The 22,762-nt window shown below is 42.7% G+C and overlaps 1 protein-coding gene across 3 annotated transcripts in view; it reads right to left on the bottom strand.

Annotated features, from left to right (window-relative positions):
- The window catches only part of VMP1 (vacuole membrane protein 1), a 288,381-nt gene that overhangs the window by 206,273 nt on the left and 59,346 nt on the right, over positions 1–22,762 (bottom strand). For all 3 annotated transcript variants that reach the window (XM_033922822.1, XM_033922823.1, XM_033922824.1), the window contains exons 4-5: positions 22,362–22,452; positions 13,124–13,234 (exon numbers count right to left, since the gene is read on the bottom strand). In XM_033922822.1, the coding sequence (XP_033778713.1) occupies positions 13,124–13,234; positions 22,362–22,452 (202 nt within the window). The remainder of the gene's footprint in view (positions 1–13,123; positions 13,235–22,361; positions 22,453–22,762) is intronic.

Genomic DNA, 22,762 nt, shown 5'->3' with positions numbered 1-22,762 from the left:
CTTTGTAGTACAAAAGACATGAAATATTATAGGAAATAAATTATGACACATGCAAAAAAAAAAAAAAAGACTAACCTCATCCCCTTATGTTTAATACTTTTTTTACAGATGATTCTCACATCATTCCCACTAAGGTAAGAAATGATTTCCTTACTCTGATCTGAATACTTGCATTCACAAAGAGAAATTATTACCACAAAATTGCTCTAAATTAAATAATATTTCAATATTGCAACTTACAGTCATGACAAAACTATGGGAGATATGGACAATGTTTACAGTGCTGCTGTTTCACAATGACCAGGACACAGCAGTGCTCCAAAACAGTGGGGCTATAAACAAACAAGCTTCAGATGATCTGACAAATAGATTGCTTTCTCTATAACAAACATTTATATATTAATTTCTGAAGTCAACTAATTATACACCTCATTAAAATTCTAGAAACATTTATTACAAAGATATATTCCTTGGTAAAAATCAACTCATACAGTGTTCACATTTCTTTTGCCTGGGTTGAAGAAACAAGAAGTCTCTTGCTCCCTAAAGAGCTGTGTCGTTACTGTTGCATCATTAAGTTATCCTGAAGATAACCTATTAATGATTATAGAATATGTTGCTCATGATAAATGCACACACACACACAAAAAACTAACCCCAAGTCTTCTAAAATGTATAATTCATGTCAGCTAAACCCATCAATTCCCCTGCAAGAGAGGATTCCACTTGGTGCAGAATGCTTCTCTTGCATCATTTGCAATCAGTGGAATTATTAGGAACAGTGCTGTCCTGGTTTGAATCTTTTCTCACTTACAAAGTTTTTTAGGTACACAACTCCCTCTCTCAGTCACCTAACCACCTATTAAACTCTCCTCTGAGCAGGTGGAATGGGAATATGGGTGTATGCTTCTTTGAGATCTAGAGAGCAAAGCTAGTCATTCTGTTCTAATAGTGGTAGTAGGGTTCCCAGCGATATCATGCAAAACTTCTCCTTCACCAAGTATCTATTCACAGCTCAGAGGTCTAGAATGGAACCTTTGGCCCCTCTCCTGCGGGGGAACTTGTTCTATCGCATTGAGTTGGAGGAGGGCTGAGAGCTCTTGAAGAAGTAGATTTCATTGCTGGGAGTTGAAAAAGACACTCTTTTAAAGGGTAGTTCAGAGGTTTCTTTCAAAAACAACCTGAGGGACCCATCTGTCTGATGCTATCGGGTCCAACGTTGATGGTAATGAGTAACTAAGACGACTTCCTATAGGTAAAGTCTGAGATGGACTCTAAGAAATACTGACTATGCTTTTCAGAAGTAAGTCAAAAGGACTCCTGTTGTTTGGACTGAGTTGACGCCATAGTCTTGTGCTGTCTTTTTTGCCTAGGACACCGCCGAGATGTTAAGCAGACAGTTACAGAAGACTGGCGAAATAGTATGTGGACTTGTGAGAGAGATTAGTATATCTTCGTGATGGTTGAGACTGGTGAGGTTTGGAGGACAAGGTGGACATGCAGTCAGTATGTTTTCTGATTTTTTGCGAGGCTTCCTCTATTCGGTCTCCAAATAAATCATCTCCTATACAGGGTATAGAGACGGTCTAGGACATTGGCATCTAGGTCAGAGATTCTCAGCCAGGCTTGTCTGCGCATAGCTATTGAGACTGCAGAGATACGAGAAGAGATATCAAAAGCATCAAATGTAGAAAGTACCATATACTTCCTGGAAACCAGGAGATTATTTGTCAGACGCTGGTAAAATGTCCAAACAACAGGAGTAAAGACTGCAACATAAGCAATATCAGCAACTCATTTCGTAGTATTGCAATGGAAAGTGAAACGACATAAAAATCCATACGAAAAAGGAAATTATCGCTGAAAAATAGCTGGAAAGCGATGACCACAAATGCTCACAGTCTAAGCAACAAAGTTCATGATCTGCAAGACCTGATGTTAGAGGCAGATCTAGATATTGTCGCTATCACAGAGACATGGTTCAGTGAATCACATGAATGGGATGCAAACATACCAGGATATAATCTTTTTAGGAAGGACAGAGATGGTCATAAAGGTGGAGGAGTAGCAATCTATGTAAAGATCAATATCCAAGCGACCGAAATGCAAGGGACATGGGGAGAGGAAGAAGCGATATGGATTGCTCTGAAAAGAGAAGATGGAACTTCTATCTACGTGGGTGTAGTCTACAGACCTCCGACTCAATCGCAGCAAATTGATAAGGATCTGATTGTGGATATCCAAAAGTTTGGAAGGAAAGAGGAGGTTCTGCTGTTGGGAGATTTCAACCTGCCGGATGCGGACTGGAATGTTCCGTCTGCGGATTCAGAAAGAAGTAGGGAGATAGTGGATGCCTTTCAAGAGGTTCTGCTCAGACAAATGGTGACGGAACCCACAAGGAAAAAAGCGATATTGGATCTGGTTCTCACAAATGGAGAGAGTATCTCTAATGTTCGAGTGGGTGCTCACCTGGGAAGTAGCGATCATCAAATGGTTTGGTTTGATATAACGGCTAAAGTGGAGAGCGGCCGCACGATACTTACAAGTCCTAGATTTCAAACGTACGGACTTTAATGCAATGGAAAAGTACCTGAAGAAAGAGCTGTTAGGATGGGAGGACATAAGAGAAGTGCAAAGACAGTGGTCTAAGCTGAAAGGAGCGATAAAAATGGCTACGGACCTTTATGTGAAGAAAATCAATAAAAACAAGAGAAAAAGGAAGCCGATATGGTTCTCCAACCTAGTGGCAGAGAAAATAAAGGCGAAAGAGTTGGAGTTCATGAAATATAAAAAAACCCAAGAAGACGAGAGCAGAAAGGACTACAGGGTGAAACTGAAAGAAGCCAAGAGAGAGATACATTTGGCGAAGGCACAGGCGGAAGAACAAATGGCTAAAAATGTAAAAAAGGGAGACAAAAATTTTTTCTGATATATTAGTGAAAGGAGGAAGATAAAAAATGGAATTGCTAGGCTAAAAGATGCTGGGAACCAATATGTGGAGAGTGATGAGGAGAAAGCAAATGTGCTAAACAAATACTTCTGTTCTGTGCTCACAGAAGAAAATCCTGGAGAAGGACCGAGATTGTCTGGCAAAGTTACACGAGAAAATGGAGTAGATTCTGCGCCGTTCACGGAGGAGGGTGTTTATGAGCAACTTGAAAAACTGAAGGTGGACAAAGCGATGGGATGAGATGGGATCCATCCCAGGATACTAAGAGAGCTCAGAGAGGTTCTGGCGCGTCCTATTAAAGACTTGTTCAACAAATCTCTGGAGACGGGAGTGATTCCTGGGGATTGGAGGAGAGCAGATGTGGTCCCTATTCATAAAAGTGGTCACAGGGATGAAGCAGGAAACTACAGGCCAGTGAGCCTCACTTCAGTTGTTGGAAAAATAATGGAAGTGTTGCTGAAAGAAAGGATAGTATACTTCCTTGAATCTAATGGGTTACAGGCAGTGGCGTACCTAGGGTATGTGGCACCCGGGGCCCATCATTTTTTGACACCTCCCCCCCCCCATGTAAAAAAATATTTTTTGTAATGACCATGAAACGGAATAAATGGTCAGAATAGAAACAGGCAGTGAAAATTTTCTTATATTCCAAACACAACATAACATAAATTATGTCTGAATTGTCATGACATCAGAAGTACATATGGAGTAGTTGCAGGTGATGCTTGGGACAGTTCTGATTGTGTTAGTTCGGTTTTATGTGTTTTTTGAATAGAAGGGTTTTTATTTCTTTTTGAAGGTTTTGCAGTCTGTGGTCGATGTCAATTGGTTGTAGAGTTGGGGGTCGAGTGTTGCAGCTCGAATGGCTAGGAGGTTGTCGAACAGTTTTTTTCTTTTGACGTTTTTGGTTGGAGGGTGTGTGAATGCTGCGTGAGTTCTCCTATGTCTGTTTGAGGTGGATTGAATTATTTAGCTGAAGAAATTAGTTACCCCCTCATCCCACACACATTAATTCTCTTCCATTATAAAAAAACATTGATAAGTTCCCAGAAAAAAAATACATTAAAATAAAAAGTGAAAACAAAGGCCCCTACAGATGAGAACATAACATAAGAATAGCCTAACTGGGTCAGACCAATGGTCCATCATGCCCAGTAGCCCCATTCTCATGGTAGCCAATCCAGGACACTAATACCTGGTCAAAACCCAAAGAGTAGCAACATTCCATGCTACCGATCCAGGGCAAGCAGACACTTCCCCAATGTCTTAATAACAGATTATGGACTTTTCCTCCAGGAATTTGTCCAAATCTTTCTTAAAACCAGCTACACTATCTGCTTTTACCATAACTTCTGGCCACTTCATTTTTAAGTTTAGATCTTTCCTTTCAAACAGAGACCTTGCTAGATGTCAAATACAGCACAAGGTAACTTCACATGGACTTAGCTGTGCAGGAAATGTGAATCTCCTCATACACCCACCATATAGTGCAAAAATGTGCAAAGGTCTGTTTTTTTTCTTTCGATCACTACATAGCCTAATGCCACACAAGCAGCGCTGTTACAAACATATTCTGTAGGTCAATGCTAAGGATAACAAAGTTTCCTTCCTTGGACCAGAAGGAGATACTGATAAACCACTGGAAGAGATCCCAAAACAACACCCAAAGACCCACTCAGTGTGTGAACCAGTTGAGAGGAGTGGACTAACTGGGGGGTGGAAATGGGCCCGGAGTTTGCTCAGCAGAATTTCCCAGACCACCTCTTCCTCTCAACACATTGACACGCTGCCACCACCACCACTAGGAACACCTCACTGGGTAGGCCAGCTATGCTATAAACTTTATAAAACACATTATTATATTTTCTTATAAAGCACATATTTTAACTGAACTCTCTGGCATCCTCAGCCTTTCCATTCACAAAAATAGAAGGAAGAAAAGTTCCCATTTCCTGCTGTCTCATGTCCCTGGCCTATACAATATTTTTTTTCTGCAGACCCTTCAAAAGTCTGACCAAATCCTCGTTTCACTTGCATTATAAAGTACTAAGGATGCCATCTCTCCCCAATCCCAGGTCCTAAAGTCTAAGACAGTAGCGCAAACTAATGCTGCCAGATTCAGGAAAAAAATTTTTGATTCGATTCAGCCTATTGAATTGGTTTTTCCAATTCGATTTTCCTGCCCAGTTGGGTGATTTTTTTTCAAAACTCCTGGTGGGTTTTATAGCTTTTTCACCCCCTTTGGCTTCTCCTAACCACACTGGCACTGTGGTGTAAATAAAATAAAGAAACAAAAAGGACTTTTCCTCTCTCTGTTAAATCCTAGCTCACGTTTGCAGTCCAACACCAGCTCTGGCAGGATACACATTTCAAATCTGACATATTATAATCACAAAACAGAAAATAAAATTAATTTTTCTACCTTTTGTTGTCTGCTTATATTTCAAATCTTGTTGGTCAAAGGCTCTGGTTTTCTTCTGATAACTTGCTTGCCAGGGTCTCCTTCTTTCTTCTTTCTGCATGCTAACCATCCATCTGCCAACTCTGTCCTCCCTTTCCATTTCCCTTCCCTCCCCAGGAAGTCTGGTATCTTTCCTTTTTTTCATCTCCCTCCACAGATCCACCTTTTCGTAACTACCCTTTCATCCGGCATCTCTCCCTCCTTCCCCACCACCCCAGAGTCCACCATCTCTCCCTTTCTTTTCCCAATTACCTTCCTATCCAGTATCTCTATCCCTCCTCCACACCATCCCTTATGTCCAATTTCTCTCCCTTTCTGTTCCTTCCCTCCCTAAATCCCATGGTCCATCATCTCTCTCCCTCTCCCAGACCCATTATTTATTTCCCCCCCCCAAAGTTTGGCATATGCACGTCTCTTTGAACACCCCTTCCCTCCATGTACTTCTAAACCAGGGTCCCCCCCAAAGGCCTGTTCCCCCTTAAAGGTCAGCCTGTCCCCCCTTGAAGGCCTGCACCCCCCTTGAAGGCCTGTCCCACCCCCTTGTAGGCCTGTCCCCCCCCTTGAAGGCCTGTCCCCCCCTTGAAGGTCTGCACCCCCCCGAAGGCCTGTCCCCCCCTTGAAGGCCTGTCTCCACCCTTGAAGGCCTGCCTGCCTGTCCCCCTCTTGAAGGCCTGTCCCCCCCTTGAAGGCCTGCACCCCCTTGAAGGTCTGCACACCCCCCCGAAGGCCTGCACCACCCTTGAAGGCCTGTCCCCCCCTTGTAGGCCTGTCTCCCCCTTGAAGGCCTGCCTGCCCCCCCTTGAAGGCTTGTCCCTCCCCCTTGAAGGCCTGCACCCCTTGAAGGTCTGCACACACCCCGAAGGCCTGTCCCCCCCTTGAAGGCCTGCCTGCCTGCCTGTTACCCCCCTCCCCCTTGAAAGCCTGCCCGCCCGCCCCATCCTGAAGGCCTGATGCCCCGACCCACCCCGAAGGACCGCTCGCCCCCCTGGCCTCCCCGCACCACCTATGAAGCAGCCGCAGCAGGATCATGACGTCAGCGATCCCTGCGCTGCTTAGGCGCTGCTTCCTGCGCGGTCCCGCCCCTCCTCTGACATCAGAGTAGGGGCGGGATCGCGGCGCAGGAAGCAGTGGCCAAGCAGCTTAGAGATCGCTGACGTCGCGATCCTGCTGCGGGCTGCTTCATAGGTGGTGCAGGAAGGTCAGTGGGGCGAGCGGTCCTTCGGGGGTGGGGGGGACTGAATGGCAAGGCCGGGAGCACCCCCTCAGGGCTGGCACCCGGGGCGGACTGCCCCCTCCGCCCCCCCCTTGGTACGCCACTGGTTACAGGATCCGAGGCAACATGGCTTTACAAAAGGTAAATCGTGCCAAACGAACCTGATTGAATTTTTTGATTGGGTGACCAGAGAGCTGGATCGAGGACATGCTAGATGTAATTTACTTGGATTTCAGCAAAGCCTTTGATACAGTTCCTCATAGGAGGCTGTTGAACAAACTTGAAGGGCTGAAGTTAGGACCCAAAGTGGTGAACTGGGTCAGAAACTGGCTGTCGGACAGATGCCAGAGGGTGGTGGTTAATGGAAGTCGCTTGAAGGAAGGAAAAGTGACTAGTGGAATCCCTCAGGGTTCGGTGCTGGGGCCAATCCTGTTCAATATGTTTGTGAGTGACATTGCTGAAGGGTTAGAAGGAAAAGTGTGCCTTTTTGCAGATGATACCAAGATTTGTAACAGAGTAGACACCGAAGAGGGAGTGGAAAATATGAAAAAGGATCTGCAAAAGTTAGAGGAATGGTCTAATGCAGGGGTGTCAAAGTCCCTCCTCGAGGGCCAGAATCCAGTCGGGTTTTCTGGATTTCCCCAATGAATATGCATTGAAAGCAGTGCATGCAAATAGATCTCATGCAGATTCATTGGGGAAATCCTGAAAACCCGACTGGATTCTGGCCCTCGAGGACCGACTTTGACACCTGTGGTCTAATGCCTGGCAACTAAAATTCAATGCAAAGAAATGCAGAGTAATGCATTTGGGGATTAATAATAGGAAGGAACCGTATATGCTGGGAGGAGAGAAACTGATATGCACGGACGGGGAGAGGGACCTTGGGGTTATAGTGTCTAAAGATCTAAAGGCGAAAAAACAGTGTGACAAGGTAGTGGCTGCTGCCAGAAGGATGCTGGGCTGTATAAAGAGAGGCGTAGTCAGTAGAAGGAAGAAGGTGTTGATGCCCCTGTACAGGTCATTGGTTAGGCCCCACTTGAAGTATTGTGTTCAGTTTTGGAGACCGTATCTGGCAAAAGACGTAAGAAGACTTGAGGCGGTCCAGAGGAGGGCGATGAAAATGATAGGAGGCTTGCGCCAGAAGATGTATGAGGAGAGACTGGAAGCCCTGAATATGTATACCCTAGAGGAAAGGAGAGACAGGGGAGATATGATTCAGACGTTCAAATACTTGAAGGGTATTAACGTAGAACAAAATCTTTTCCAGAGAAAAGAAAATGGTAAGACCAGAGGACATAATTTGAGGTTGAGGGGTGGTAGATTCAGGGGCAATGTTAGGAAATTCTACTTTACGGAGAGGGTAGTGGATGCCTGGAATGCGCTCCTGAGAGAGGTGGTGGAAAGTAAAACTGTGACTGAGTTCAAAGAAGCGTGGGATGAACACAGAAGATTTAGAATCAGAAAATAATATTAAATATTGAACTAGGCCAGTACTGGGCAGACTTGCACAGTCTGTGTCTGGCCGTTTGGTGGAGGATGGGCTGGGGAGGGCTTCAATGGCTGGGAGGGTGTAGATGGGCTGGAGTAAGTCTTAATAGAGATTTCGGCAGTTAGAACCCAAGCACAGTACCGGGTAAAGCTTTGGATTCTCGCCCAGAAATAGCTAAGAAGAAAAAAAATTTAAAAAAAAATAAAAATTTAAATTGAATCAGGTTGGGCAGACTGGATGGACCATTCGGGTCTTTATCTGCCATCATCTACTATGTTACTATGATGGAATATACTGATCATAATGAGACATCTTTTGTATGAGTGATTTCATATAAAAAGTCATATAGAAATTGTAGTGTAAGATTCTTTTCGCCAGCATAGAAATTTGAAATATTCTGCATCCGAATCTATTTAGCATCCTGCCTAGAGGATTACTGCCATAAGGTCTGGAACTTTTAGCCTTATTGAAGACAGGCACCACAACTAGAGACTGTGGTCTGTCAAAGTCCAGTCTACATGGAGCTACTGCAACATGAAGAAGAGATTCCCAGTTCTTCAGTAATGCCTCCTTCATGAGGTTATGAAGAGGAACCTTAATGCAATTTTTTATGGTCCAGATTTTTATGGTCTCTCTAAGTTCTGCCTTAGAAACTGAATCTGACTCCATTTTCATTGGGAGTTCCTGCCCCATCTGTCTAATGAATTTAACGAAAGGCAGACCTACTGGGGGTGACTTACTATGAGGCAGGGAAGGAGATGAAATAGTAGAAGCGTAAGATTCATCCGCTGACAATGCTGAACAGTCGCTAGAGAAGTTTTGAGTTAGGTCATAGTCCTTGATGCTGGGTTCTATTAACTGAGAACAATGTCAAGGAGATCGTTGAGAGGAGCATTGAGAAGAGAGAGGGCGACGTTGAGGTGAACATTGTCTAGAGAGCCTTGATATGAATTGCGTTCTCTTGACAATGATACATGCCTCAATGTAGACGCTTAGCGTCTGGGTGTCGATGGCATGCATTTATGATGTGCATCAGTCATGTACATTGATCATAGATGTGATGCTTGAGGCTGCAAGCTCCGAGAATGATGCCTTAACTGAGTATTCAGGCAATGCTTGGACTAAGTTGAAGCTAGTACTGCTTGAGCATGGTTTTACACTGTTTGCAATTGCAGCAGCACAGCTAGTTCTTTTTGCAACAGCATGGAGAGCTGTTCCTGCAGAGACGGCTGTAACCAGTATGCACTGTAACCATAGGCGCATTATTTGAGCGTTGATGCACTGGTTACCCCGGTATCACGGCGTGCTTCAAAGGTGATACCAATTGTGTAGATGATCTGTCCTCAATGCTTTGGTACTTACACTGTGTTGATGGTGAAGATGCCCAAGATGATGCTGAAGCATTGTTGGAGGGGGAAGTATGTTTATAATTATTATTATTTTACAAGGTTCCCCTGATGAAGGTAGTACCGATGGCATGGCTGATGTCAATGCTGTCGGTACCAGAGTCATCAGATATTGACGATCGGGTTCAGACACTCCCGCCATTTCTGACATAAAAACAGAAGACCAGAAAGTTTTTCAAACTGTAATTTTCTGGCCTTCAGTGATCTTTTTTGTAGTTTTGAACAAAGCGGGCAAGAAAAATCACAGTGATCAGGACCTAGGCACTGAATGCAACAGGTGTGCGGGTCAGTATAAGAAATAGCCCTGTGACACCAGAACACCACTTAAATCTGCTAAAAACCTTACACATTAGTGTTAACAAAGAACATATGCACAAAAAGTACGCAGAAAAAATATGACTATAATAGACACATCTAATACGCGCGCTGAGAAAAACTGAAAGGAACAGCTTCTCAGCTCTGTGGCAACTGAAGAACTGATGGTTCCATGATCGGGTGGCAGGCAGTAAGGCACTTGCATAGTGCAGTACGCCCCCACCTGGAATACTGTGTCCAGCACTGATCGCTGTACATGAAGAAGGACATGGTACTGCTCGAAAGGGTCCAGAGAAGAGCGACTAAAATGGTTAAAGGGCTGGAAGAGTTGCCGTATAGTGAGAGATTAGTAAAACTGGGCTTCTTCTCCCTTGAAAAGTGGAGACTGAGAGGGAACATGATCGAACATTCAAGATAATGAAGGGAATAGACTTAGTAGATACGAGACAGGTTGTTCACCTTCTCCAAGGTAGAGAGAACGAGAGGGCACTCTCTAAAGCTAAAGGGGATAGATTCTGTACAAACATAAGGAAGTTCTTCTTCACCCAGAGAGTGGTGGAAAACTGGAACGCTCTTCCGGAGGCTATTAGAGGGGAAAACACCACCTTCCAGGGATTCAAGATAAAGTTAGGCTGCTGAACCAGAACGTACGCAGGTAAGGCTAGTCTCAGTTAGGGCACTGGTCTTTGACCTAAGGACTGCCGCGTGAATGGACTGCTGGGCACAATGGACTACTGGTCTGACCCAGTAGTGGCAATTCTTATGTTAGCAAGATGTCATGGATACAGTTAAGGGGAACGATTAATCAGCTGGCTGGGTTGGAGGGCAAAGGAGTAGGGTTAAGGATTGAAAGCTATATCAAAAAGGTTCACTACAAAGCTTTTCAGTCTGCTTTTAAACAAGGGAAGAGAAGGGGCTTGACGGACAAACTCAGTAAATTTGTTCCAGGCATAGGGGGCAACTAGATGAAAGGAACGAAATCTGGAATTGGCAGTGGAGCAGAAGGGTAACGTTAAGAGTGACTCATCTGAGAGACGGAGTTCTCTGGGAGAGAAGAGCAGAGAGATACTGAGGGGCAGCAGAATGAACACACTTGTAGGTCAGCAATAAGATCTTGAACTGTATACGATGGCAGATAGGGAGCCAGTGAAGTGACTTAAGGAAAGAGGTGACATGAGTGTAGCGAGGTTGGTAGAAAATGAATCGCGCAGCAGAGTTTTGCAAAGATTGCAAGCGGGAGAGGCGACACTGAGGAATACCAGTTAGGAGTAGATTGCAGTAATCTAAGCATGAGGTTACGAGAGCTTGGACAAAGGTCCGGGTAGTGTGCTCAGAGAGGAAGGAGCGGATTTTGGTGATACTGAAGAGATAGAAGCGACAGGTCTTAGCAGCATGTTGGATATACGTAGAAAATGAGAGGTCAAAATCGAAGATGACTCCAAGGTTACGGGCAGAGGATACTGGAACAATGACAGTATTATTTACAAAGGGTTTAGGAGGAAAGAGGAGCAGCTCAGTCTTGGACATACTTAGTTTCAAATGATGGCAGGACGTCCAGGCAGCAATGTCAGCCAAAGAAGCAGAGACTTTTTCTTGGACTTTAGGTGAAATTTCAGGTGTAGAGAGGTAGAGCTGGGAGTCATCAGCATAAAGATGATACTGGAGGCCATGGGAGGAGATCAGGGCACTGAATGAAGAGGTGTAGAGAGAGAAGAGGTCCTAAGACAGAACCCTTGGTTACACCACCCGCTAGCGGGGTAGCAGCAGAAGAGAACCCAACAATACATACATTAAAGGTGCATTGGGAAGGGTAGGAGGCAAATCAGGAGAGGACAGAATCACAGAATTCAAACGAGGACAGCATATCAAGGAGTAAGTTTTGATTTACAGTATCAAAGGCAGCAGACAGGTCAAGAAGGATAAGGATAGAGTAAAGGCCCTTAGATCTGGCCATGAACTAGTCACTGCAAACCTTAGTGAGGGAAGTCTCTGTGGAGTTTTGGGGTGAAAACCAGATTGTAGCAGATTGTAGCAGATCTCTAAGCTATCATATCATATCACAGTGCTTGGAAGCTGCTTTGGCTCAATAAGTAAAAGCCCTGTTCTCCTCTTCCAGAGGTCACAAATTCAAATCCTAATCAGCATCCCAACACATTTTAATTGTGGCATTCTACCCTGCAGGTGCACCTTGATGATCTCACAATGAGGTCACCATTGTGCTGCTGCAAACCTCCATTTGCAATGAAGTAGAAACCATAGGGTCTGTATCTGGTTTTTAAGCTTTTGCAAATGAAGTTATGTTTACAATCTATATATTTTTGTCATATACTTTCTTTGTTTTCAAGAATGAGCTGGAGCACTGTTTAGTCAGAAAAAAAGGGTAGCTTTTTAGCAAGAAAACTAAAACTATGTTTTTCATGTTCTGTGCTTCAGTTAATGGATCTTTTCCTCTAATTCACAACTAGCATTGCTGTTTGTTTACAAAAATAGGTTTTGCAATATATCTGTTTTGATGTGGACCGTTTATGTGGTACTTTATTAAATGTATTTTGAGCTTAATAAAGCAAAAATAAAAACCCAGAGAGCTATTTAGCAGATCGCATTAAGGACATCCAAACTATTCCTAAGTTCTGGAAGAATGTCCAAAGAGTGCCTAAGTTCCATCCATTGAACTCATCTATTTGAAGCCCAAACTGTGCTCAAAAGTAGACCTGGTTTTCATTCACCTACAATATAGGTATCATATGGATGCCCTAGGTCACTCAGTGTTATGTAAATGAATCAAAGGCCCAAATTGAGTCACTGCCCAAACCACGCCCATTCCATGCCCACACCTATTGAGTTAGACGTGGTTTTAAACATAGGCATCCATGACATTGTGGCTGCATCTACAAATTGGCATCTATGTCCTTTGGACGCCTAAGTATCAATTATCGCTTGTTAAGACCTTTAACTGGCTCATTAACTACTTAGATTGGACGACTAAAGCACACCTAACTTTAGGAATGACTTAGGCGCCCTTTATAGAATCAGGGCCTGAGTCTCCAAACAAACACTGAGAAAAAATATCTGAAAATAAAACCACAGAGCGGATCAGAAACACTTCTGAACAACTTTCTTGCAGAAAACAAACTGAGGGGCAGGAGTAGCTCCCTGGGAAGGAGGTGGAGTGATTGACAGTTTTCTGCAAGCAACCTGCGGGTTCAGATGCAAAACCTTATGGTTCAAGACCACTAGATACATTGCAGTAGAAAATAGATTAGTTAGTGAGCAATATTGCACTTACCAAATATAGTAGAAAGGTATGAAGGCCTGTTCCAAGTCCAACAGAGGACAGTATTCCTAAGCCTACCCAGTAGGCACACCATAAAATTTTTTTTTCCATATACTGCACATACTGAAAAATAAAATGATTAATGTTATATCAGAGAAAAGCTTGCGTATATAGAAAAAAAATAAGACACTGCACTATTGCTAAGTTTAGTATGAAATATTAAATGTACAGAGGATAATTTTAAAAAGCTTTTTCTACATGCAAAGGCTATTTTATACACAGAATAGGTATTAAATTATTTTATTCTTCCCAGCAATGGAAGTTGAAAAGAATAATATAAAAGGGGTTTGGTGAGAGCAAAATAACTCAAAAAATGGAATGAAACTCTGCATGGGATGTAAGTGTGTGTGCGTGTGTGGGGGGGGGGGGGGAAATCAGTGAAGAGACACATTGAAAATGAGTCAGATTGTACCAGGGATTACAGAAAAACTGCCCCACCCTTCACCCCCAACAAAAATATATGGGAAAAACAATTCCAAATTCTGAAGCATATAAACTGACATACAATGAAACACAGTAGTTTAAAAGGAGAAATTTCCTAACTGCCTCTCCTTTATTCACAACTGCCCTTATTATTCTGTATTATCCCTACCCCCTGAACTGCCCCAGATCTCCCCCATCATAACTCCCACCAACTGCTCCATCCCTCCCAAATCCCCCCTAATATATTCCACAACTACATTATCTCCACCCCAACTATGCCCCCTCAACAACCCTCATAAAACTATTCCCTATCCCCCAACTGCCCACTGCAACTTTTCAACTCCCTACTCCTAAAACTATCCAACCTCCAATATCCTACCCTTAAAACTCTTTATCACTAAGCCACCTCTATTCCCTGGAATCAACCCTCTCACTTACTACCCTTCTACCCCACAACCAACTCACCTCTAACACCTAACCTACCCCCACCACTATCAGTTATCCTAACCCTCACCTCCCCCATGAACAAAGTTACCCTCCTCTAAGTCAGACAAACACATGCTCACAAGTTGGAAAAGAATTCTATGAGCCTCTGCATCTTTTCTCCACTTATATGCACATAAAGCACAGTTACTTACAGTAACAGGTGTTATCTGGAGACAGTAGGCAGATATTCTCACATGTGGGTGATGTCATCCACGGAGCCTGATATGGACAGTGAAAAGTGCACCAGCACTTTTAAGAATTCATAAGCTTTTAGACTGCCCACACTGCGCATGTGTGAGTGCCTTCCTGTCCAATGAGGGTTTGAAGTACCTCTTCTGATGCTACCCTGCTAACGGTTGGTGTACCCCAGGGTTCTTAGGACCTCTTCTCTCTCTTAGGACCTCCTCCCATGGCTTCCAGTATCACCTATATGCTGATGACTCCCAGATCTACCACTCTGTACCCAAAATTTCACCAAAAGTCCAAGAAAAAGTCTCTGCCTGTTTGGCTGACATTGCTGCCTGAAGTCCTGCCATCATCTGAAACAACTGAATCCATAGCCAGTGCACAGGCATTATACTGCGACTTGTTTTCTAAGCTACAAATGAACACTGCTTAAGATAAGTGAATCGTAAAATTATTATGAGAACTTTTGACTTTTTGAAACTATGTTGCCTTTCATTTCTCTAACCTCAAGAAACTGCAACGTTTATATACTGTTTAGTTAGAGTAAGGCTATGTTAACAGAGTATATACCTCAAGGTCTATTTAAAACACTATTTAATAGAACATTTTTGATATGAATATTTTAGTATGGACTTTTAGGGTTTAAATTTACTAATGAGAAAGAAAAAATATACAAAAAAATCAATACATAGTAAGAAAAATTTTATAGGTTCTAGGTTTTTTGGACTATGATTGGAGCGTGGAGTGATACACTATGCTGACAGTTCAGTCCATGATAGGACTATGCGTAGGCTCCAATTCTGAGGCTTTTTCCTGGATTAGGAGTTAAGTTTATGTTGCACTTCTTATACTTAGTGGGTTGTATTCTTTATATGATTATTTATCATCTGAAACAAAACATGTCCAAGCCTGAGCTGTTCCTCTTTCCTCCTAAACCCTTTGCTCCTTCTCCTTTCTCCATCTCAGTAAATAATACTGTCATCGTTCCAATCTCCTCTGCTCACAACCTTGGAGTCGTCTTCAATTTCGACCTCTCATTTTCTTTACACATCCAACAAACTGCTAAGTTCTGTCGCTTCTATTCTACATCACCAAAATTCACCCCTTCCTCTCTGAGCACATTACCAAGCCCCTTGCCAACACTCTCATAACCTCGCACTTGGATTACTGCAATCTACTTCTACCTGGTCTCCCGCAGTGCCGCCTCTCTGCCCTGCAATCTGTGCAAAATTCTGCTGCACAACTCAAACTTCTAACAACATCTTCTGCCAACTTCGCTACACTCATGTCACGCCTCTCCTTAAATCACTTAACTAGCTCCCTATCCATCTTCGCATACAGTTCAATCTCCTATTGCTGACCTACAAAAGTGTGTTCATTCTTCTTCCCCTCAATATCTCTCCTCTCTTCTTATACACCTCCCAGAGAACTCTGTTCCTCAGATAAGCCGCTTTTAGCTGTACCCTTCTCCGCTGCCAATTCCAGACTTCGTTCCTTTCATCTAGCTGCCCCCTACGCCTGGAATAAATTACCTGAGTTTGTCCACCAAGTCCTTCCCTTATCTTGTTTAAAAGCAGACTGAAAACCCACCTTTTTGATACAGCCTTCAATCCATAACCCTACATCTCCAACATAACCCCCGAGATAAACAACCTCCTAGCTTCAATCCTAACGCAAATCGAACTATGGATGACCGTCTTCAAACTGAGACTCAACTCAGATAAAACCAAGTTCTTCCTGGCAAGCCCAAACGACAAAATCAAAGATACCTCAATCTCCCTGAATGGCCAAGTCTTTCCCTTAACAAACTCCTTAAAAATACTCGGAGTGACTCTCGACCACAACCTTACCTTCGAAGCTCACACCGACCTTCTGGTCAAAAAAGGCTTCGCCACCTTATGGAAGCTAAGATCCATCAGAAAATACTTTGACGCCCCCTCATTCCGCCTACTTGTGCAATCCTCCATCTTAAGTCTAGTTGACTACTGCAACATCATCTACCTGGGATCTTTCAAAAAAACCACACAAAGATTGCGAATTATTCAAAACACGGCAATCCGACTGATCTTCGGACTAAAAAAATGGGAACACATAACTCCCTACTACCACAAACTTCACTGGCTACCCCTAGAAGCAAGAGTGCTATTCAAGTTCGCCTGTTTCTGCTACAAATCCATCCTTGGCTCGGCCCCCCTTTACTTAGTACCCCATTTTATCCTAGACCGCCCATCCAAACTCACAAGTAGAACCCACCTGTTTAGCTACCCTACCCTAAGGACCTGCCGTTACAAAAGATATCTAAATAGAACTCTTGCCTTTCAAGCAGGTCATCACAATAACTGGCTGGCCCACATCATCTCACGCACTTCATCCTACTTAAACTTCAGGAAGCTACTAAAAACTAATCTTTTCACCCGATTCATACCTTAAGACCCTATGCTCACCCTGGCCCCTTCTATCTCTCTATGTCCTTTACGCAGATTGTCTTGACCTTCTTCCCTGTACCATTTCATTGCCATAATTGTACCCCATCTTTCTTTCTGTTTGTACCATTTTTTCTCTCTGTTGTACCATTTTTTTCTCTGCCACCTAATTTTCTCTGATTGTAACATTGTACCATTTTCGCTGATTGTCCAGCCCTTCTTCGTTGTAAACCGCCTCGAACTACTATGGCTTTGGCGGTATATAAGAAATAAAATTATTATTATTATTACTTCCCACTGCCTACCAACCCAGCCAGATTAACCATTCCCCTTAACTGTATCCATGACATCCTGTTTGTCTGCCTTGTCTGTTTAGATTGTAAGCTCTTTCGAGCAGGGACTGTCTTCTTTGTGACTCTGTACAGTGCTGCAAACTACATCTGGTAGCGCTATAGAAATAATTAATAGTAGTAGTATCTCTGAATTCCCCCATTTGAAAATATCTGATGTAACACAATTGAGTTGAGTAACTATTCATGAGGTTGTAGAAATCTGCTGAGCTTGTTTGCTGGAATGTTTTGTTTTCCTGCTAGGTAAAAAGCTTTGAGGAATATGTTGAGAGGGATCGCCCAGGATCCGTTCTGCATGGCTTCATGACAAAGGAGACAAGATCCCGTCCCTCCTTGTTTGTTCACATAGTACATGGCTACTTGGTTGTGTTTTGGATGAGTACTACCTGATCGAGGAGGCAATCTTGAAAGGTATGGAGAGAATTGTGGATTGCTCGTAATTCAAGGAGATTGATATGGAGAGATTTTTCTTGAGGATTTCAGCCACCTTGAGTATGGAGGTCATCGAGGTGGGCTTCCTCCCCGAATATGGAAGCATCCGTTCTCAATATTTTCTGATGAGATGGGTTGTAGAAGAATAGGCCTCTGGATAGATTGGTTGGTGTTCACCACCATCAAAGGGATTGATAAAATGATGAGGTTACTGAAGTCTCTGGGAGAGTGGGTGTAAGGTTGAGAGTTCCTATTGAGGTTCTCTGAGATGTAGATGGGTGAATGGAGTTACATGAATCATTGATACAATGTGACCTAGAAGAAAACAAAAAATTGTGGAGAATCGATGTCCAAGCTGATGGCCTTATTGAAACAAACAAGTAATCCACATAAATATATCTAGGGCCGGAACTTCTAGAAATATATGGATTCTCCATGGTCCATGTTTCGACAATCGCATTGTAGTCAAGCTTTAGTGGAGCTGCAGGAACAAGAAGGAAGCTTTAGACAATCTTTTGATATCTGCTCTTAGTCCAAAACATCAAAACATTCTGCCATAGGTTCATACTCTGACTCCCCCTTGATTGTTAGAGCTTGTCCCATTTATCTGAAACATTTCATAAATGAGAGGCTCTCTGGGAGGTGATGATCTGTGAGATGGGGAAGATGGATCTGAAGAAATCCCATACGACTCCTCAGGCGAGAGCACTGGACATGGAAAACAAAGATGAAAAAAAATTATAATGCCCTTGTATCGCTCTATGGTACAGCTGCACCTTGAATACTGTATACAATTCTGGCCGCTGTATCTCAAAAAAGATATAGTAGAATTAGAGAATGTTGATGAAAATGATAAAAGGGATGGGAGTTCAGGGTTGATATTATAGAGATCTGTAAAGTACTAGTGGAGTGGAAAGGGTACATAGTAATAATAATAACTTTATTCTTATATACCGCCAGACCTCAGCGGTTCTAGGCAGTTTACAACAAAGAAAAGCTGGACATCAGCGAATATATACAAGTTGTAAAAGATACATAACTTTATACAAGTCATAGAAAATACATAATTGTAATTAATGAAAGCAATAAAAGACTTAGGTAATGAATATGTCACATAGTTATGTCTTTACTAATTTTCTAAAAGAATAATAAGATGAGACACCTAGAATAATTGTACCGAACCAGTCATTTATTTTGGCTGCCTTGTTCACTCTTTTCAAAAATACTAGGACTAGGGAGCAAGCTACTAAATATGGTAGTATATTTAAGACAAACCAGAGAAAATATTTCTTCACATAATGTGTAATTAAACTCTGGAATTCGTTGCCAGATAATGTGGTCGAATCCGTTAGCTTAGCAGGGTTTAAGAAAGGTTTGGATAATTTTCTAAAAGAGAAGTCCATAGGCCATTATTGAGATAGTTCAGGGAAATCCACTGATTATTCCTAGGATAAGCAGCATAAAAACTGTTTTACCATTTGGGATCTAGCTAGGTACTTGACTCCTGGGTTGGCCACTGTAGGAAACAGGATACTGGGCATGATGGACCTTTGGTTTATCCAGGTATGGCAATTCTTTTGAGGCTCAAGGTCTGGTTGGTTATGTTCTCCTTGACCTTGATCGATGTCGTTGAGGACTTGGCTCTTGATGATCACCTAGAGCACTGCTCAGACTGGGCTGGTACAAATTGTGCCTTGGCAGGGGCTTGAAGTGCCTTAGTCTGCAATATGCCAGCGTACTATTTTTAATTAAGTTCTCTAATTTGGTCCTGTAGAGAAGGCACCAGTACCATTGTAGATATCAGTACAGATGGTGCAGCTGGGTGTTGAGGCATTGGCGACCTTAATGATGATATACGCCTTTAAGGAGAAACCGCTTCTAAAGATGGCAACCTTGTCTTGATGCACTGATGCCGATGTACGTTGGGATGTCAATGCATGCCTAGATGGAGGACACTTATGCTTCTTAGCCTTTTTACCAAGTGATCATGATGGCAGCTGTGATGCTGATGTCGTTGCTTGCTTTGATGCTGCTGATGGTCTTTGTGTTTCTGCGTTATAGGTTGCAAACATTCCCAATGCTCCTAATGTTGCAACAAAAAGTTTTTCAAATTGGAGCTATCTAGCCTTTAGTGATCTTTTTTGAATCTTGGAGCAACGCTGACAAGTCTGCAAGGTGGTCAGGACCAAGGCACTGAACACACCAGTTATGTAGATCAGTGATTGAGATGGTCCTGTTGCACCAGATGTGCCACTAGAAGGCTTTGACATGGAGGGAAAGACTGCTAATGCGAGATCAAAGGACTCAATGATCCAGGGAGATTGAGTAAATTTAAACCCGTAAAAGGGTAGACGTTCCCAACCTACAAACAAGCTTTGAGTGGCCCAAAGGCACAAAAAATTAAAAGGTAGAAAAAAATGAAAAATTTTACAAGAAGAAAGAACTATGAAAATAATCAGAAATAATGAAGAAAAACCAATATCGGGAAGGCACAAAAAACAAAGTTTAACACACTTTTAAAGAACTCCAAAAGAATACAACTTCTCAGCTCCACGGAAAACTGAGAACTGATAGCCCCACGAGCCAATGTCGGTTGGGAAGGCATCGGCACATTTGCAGTATAGGCAGTCTCAAGATTTGCAAAAAGTTTAAAGTGACAGGACACTTTTGTACTGTCTATACCAAGTTCCCACATGTGAGAATATACTGCCTGCTTGTCTTGGGATAATTATGAACACCACCAGCAGGTAAAAGATACATGAATAATTTTTAGGGCTACACATTAATCGTGACTAACTTGTTAATTATTGTGATTAAAAATGTAATTGTGATTAATAATCACATGGAGCTCACTTTCTTCCTTCTCTCCCCCACCCCCTTGTCTGGCATGTTTCCCTCCCTCCCGGACCCAAAGCAGCTTGCTTTTCCCCCCACAACATACCTTTAAAAGACAGTCTTGGCCCTGAAGAATCAGCGCCAGCCATAGAGAATGGCTACTATGGCCTGCACTGGGCATTTCCCTCTGATGCAACTTCCTGTTTTCAGAAGGGGTGGGCAATTGCATGCCATAATCGGATCAGTAATACCGAACCGAAAATACTGACAGGTCTGACATGTTTTTACTTTTTTATTTTCCATGGGCACAGATGCTGTAGGTATGTAACACATGCATATCTGGCCCATAAAAAAAAAAAGTCAAGCCAGACCCCACTTCCCCCCTTCTGAAACAAAAGTAGAGGCAGGAGGGATGCCCATTCCCTCCTGCCACTGCGACCACCCTCCGCACCATGCCAAATTGCACCCTCGGCAGGACCCCCCCACCGCACTTCAATAAAAATTGACAGGAGGGATGCCCACTCCCTCCTGTCCCTGTGAACCCCCCGTCCCCGTGAATCCCCATACCAAACTGACCCCCCTCTGCCAGGACCCCCCTGAACCCACCCCTCCCCTTCCCCACTTTACAAAAAACCGGCAGGAGGAATGCCCACTCCCTCCTGCTACCTGATGCCTCCCGCCCAATCCCACACACCTCCCTGAACCTCCCCTGTATCTCTAAATTACAATGACAACAGGAAGGATGCCCAGTCCCTCCTGCTCACAGGCCTGCCACTCCAAAATGACGGGCCTTCCCCTTCCCGGTGCATCCCTAGCCTTAAGCATCTGAGCCAATCAGGGCCTTAGGCTCGTCCCTGTGTATCTCAGCTTGCAGAGAGAGGAGCCAAAGGCTCTGATTAGCTCAGATGCCTGAGGCTAAGGCTCCTTCTATGGAACTGTCATCAGGAGAGTGGCTCGCATTTTATTTTTTATGGGGATAGATATTGTGTGTGCGTAACATCTGTACCATTAAAAAAAAAGAAAAGAAAACAAGCTCCAACAACTAAATGGCAGGTGACCGCTTTGGGGCTTCCCCTTTCACTCAACTGTTTGGACTGCGCATGTATGAGTGCCAGTTTCTAAGGAAGCAATCAAATGGGATTATGAGTGCCCTCCGCAAAACTCATTTGCATGGGCAGCCATATGAACATCGATCACTGTTTAGAAATTGGGGGGGGGGGGAATTGACCCACAGCGACCCACACAATCTTAACAACCATTTTTAGTGCATCTATCCCTTAGTTACCTGGCTAGATCTTTTGGAAAAAGTGTCCTAGATATTATATCCAAGACAATTAATAAACAACAAATAAATAAATATTGTGTATGTGAATATTGTAATCCGCTTAGGTTATAATCAGAATATAATTTTTTTTAAATACATAACAATTCTCAGCCTAATCTTTGCATCCATTAATCCTATATGTGAAGAAAGCATTACATTGCATAAAAACATCAAACGTTTATGATTTATAAGCCAAGGCATAACTTCAGACAAAAAAAAGCTCAAATTTTTGGCTCTAAGATATCTACAAGTACAGGGATTTAAATTTGACTGAAGCATGAGGAAAGAACAGAAACACTGATCTTTTAAAATATGTTTACAGAACCTCAGACAAAGATGTACGTTTTCCAAATCATTGGACTAGTGGAGTAATAGCATTCCTACCTGAATGCAGGAATGGCGTTAAATGGGTTTCTAATGAGGAGAATAAAGAGGGAAAGGACAACGCTAACCATACCACTTAGAGAAAGCTGATCAGTTTACAAGTCCAAAATGTTTACTCAGTGGCAAAACTTTTCATAGGGTCAGATGTAGTAAGCATTTTTCCACATACACATAAAAAATGATATAAAGTTGTTAGTGCATCTGGGACACAGTTAAGCTGAAAGAAGAAGAGATCTACTGGGGATTATTACCATATGTGTCTTTTAGTTAGAAAGGCAATAGGGTGACTTAGTTAACACGCTTGGACTTAAGGCTTTGAAACCAAAGGAAAATCATTTGTTCCATACCTGTTGATGTGAGCCTTCAATATAATAAGCAGATGTAAGCATCACAAATAGCAGCAAAAAAGACATCACAATCCCACGACGATGCCATAATCTTAGAGAAACAAGAAAAGGCTCATATTTCAAAGCTAGTTAAATCACAGAAGAACAAGAGTGCAAATTCTTACTAATATGGAATTTTTTCAACAGTGGAATAAAACTTTGAAAAAGCTTTCATAGTTTGTAAACACCAATACGCTAATAGAGAGGATTCATTTTATAAAAAAGGAATTTACTAACCTAATTTTATATTCAAAAGAGTGAAATACCAAAAAGAAAAAATATTAATTTGCATCTTCTGGTCTTGATAAAAAAAAGTGGTTACAACTTGGAACAGATGGTCATAATCACCAAGAATGAGTTTA

Source organism: Geotrypetes seraphini, chromosome 15, assembly GCF_902459505.1.
Source record: "Geotrypetes seraphini chromosome 15, aGeoSer1.1, whole genome shotgun sequence".
Classification (NCBI taxonomy): domain Eukaryota; kingdom Metazoa; phylum Chordata; class Amphibia; order Gymnophiona; family Dermophiidae; genus Geotrypetes; species Geotrypetes seraphini.
The sequence above is the reverse complement of the archived record's forward strand: the minus strand, read 5'-3'. Positions and strand labels throughout refer to the sequence as shown.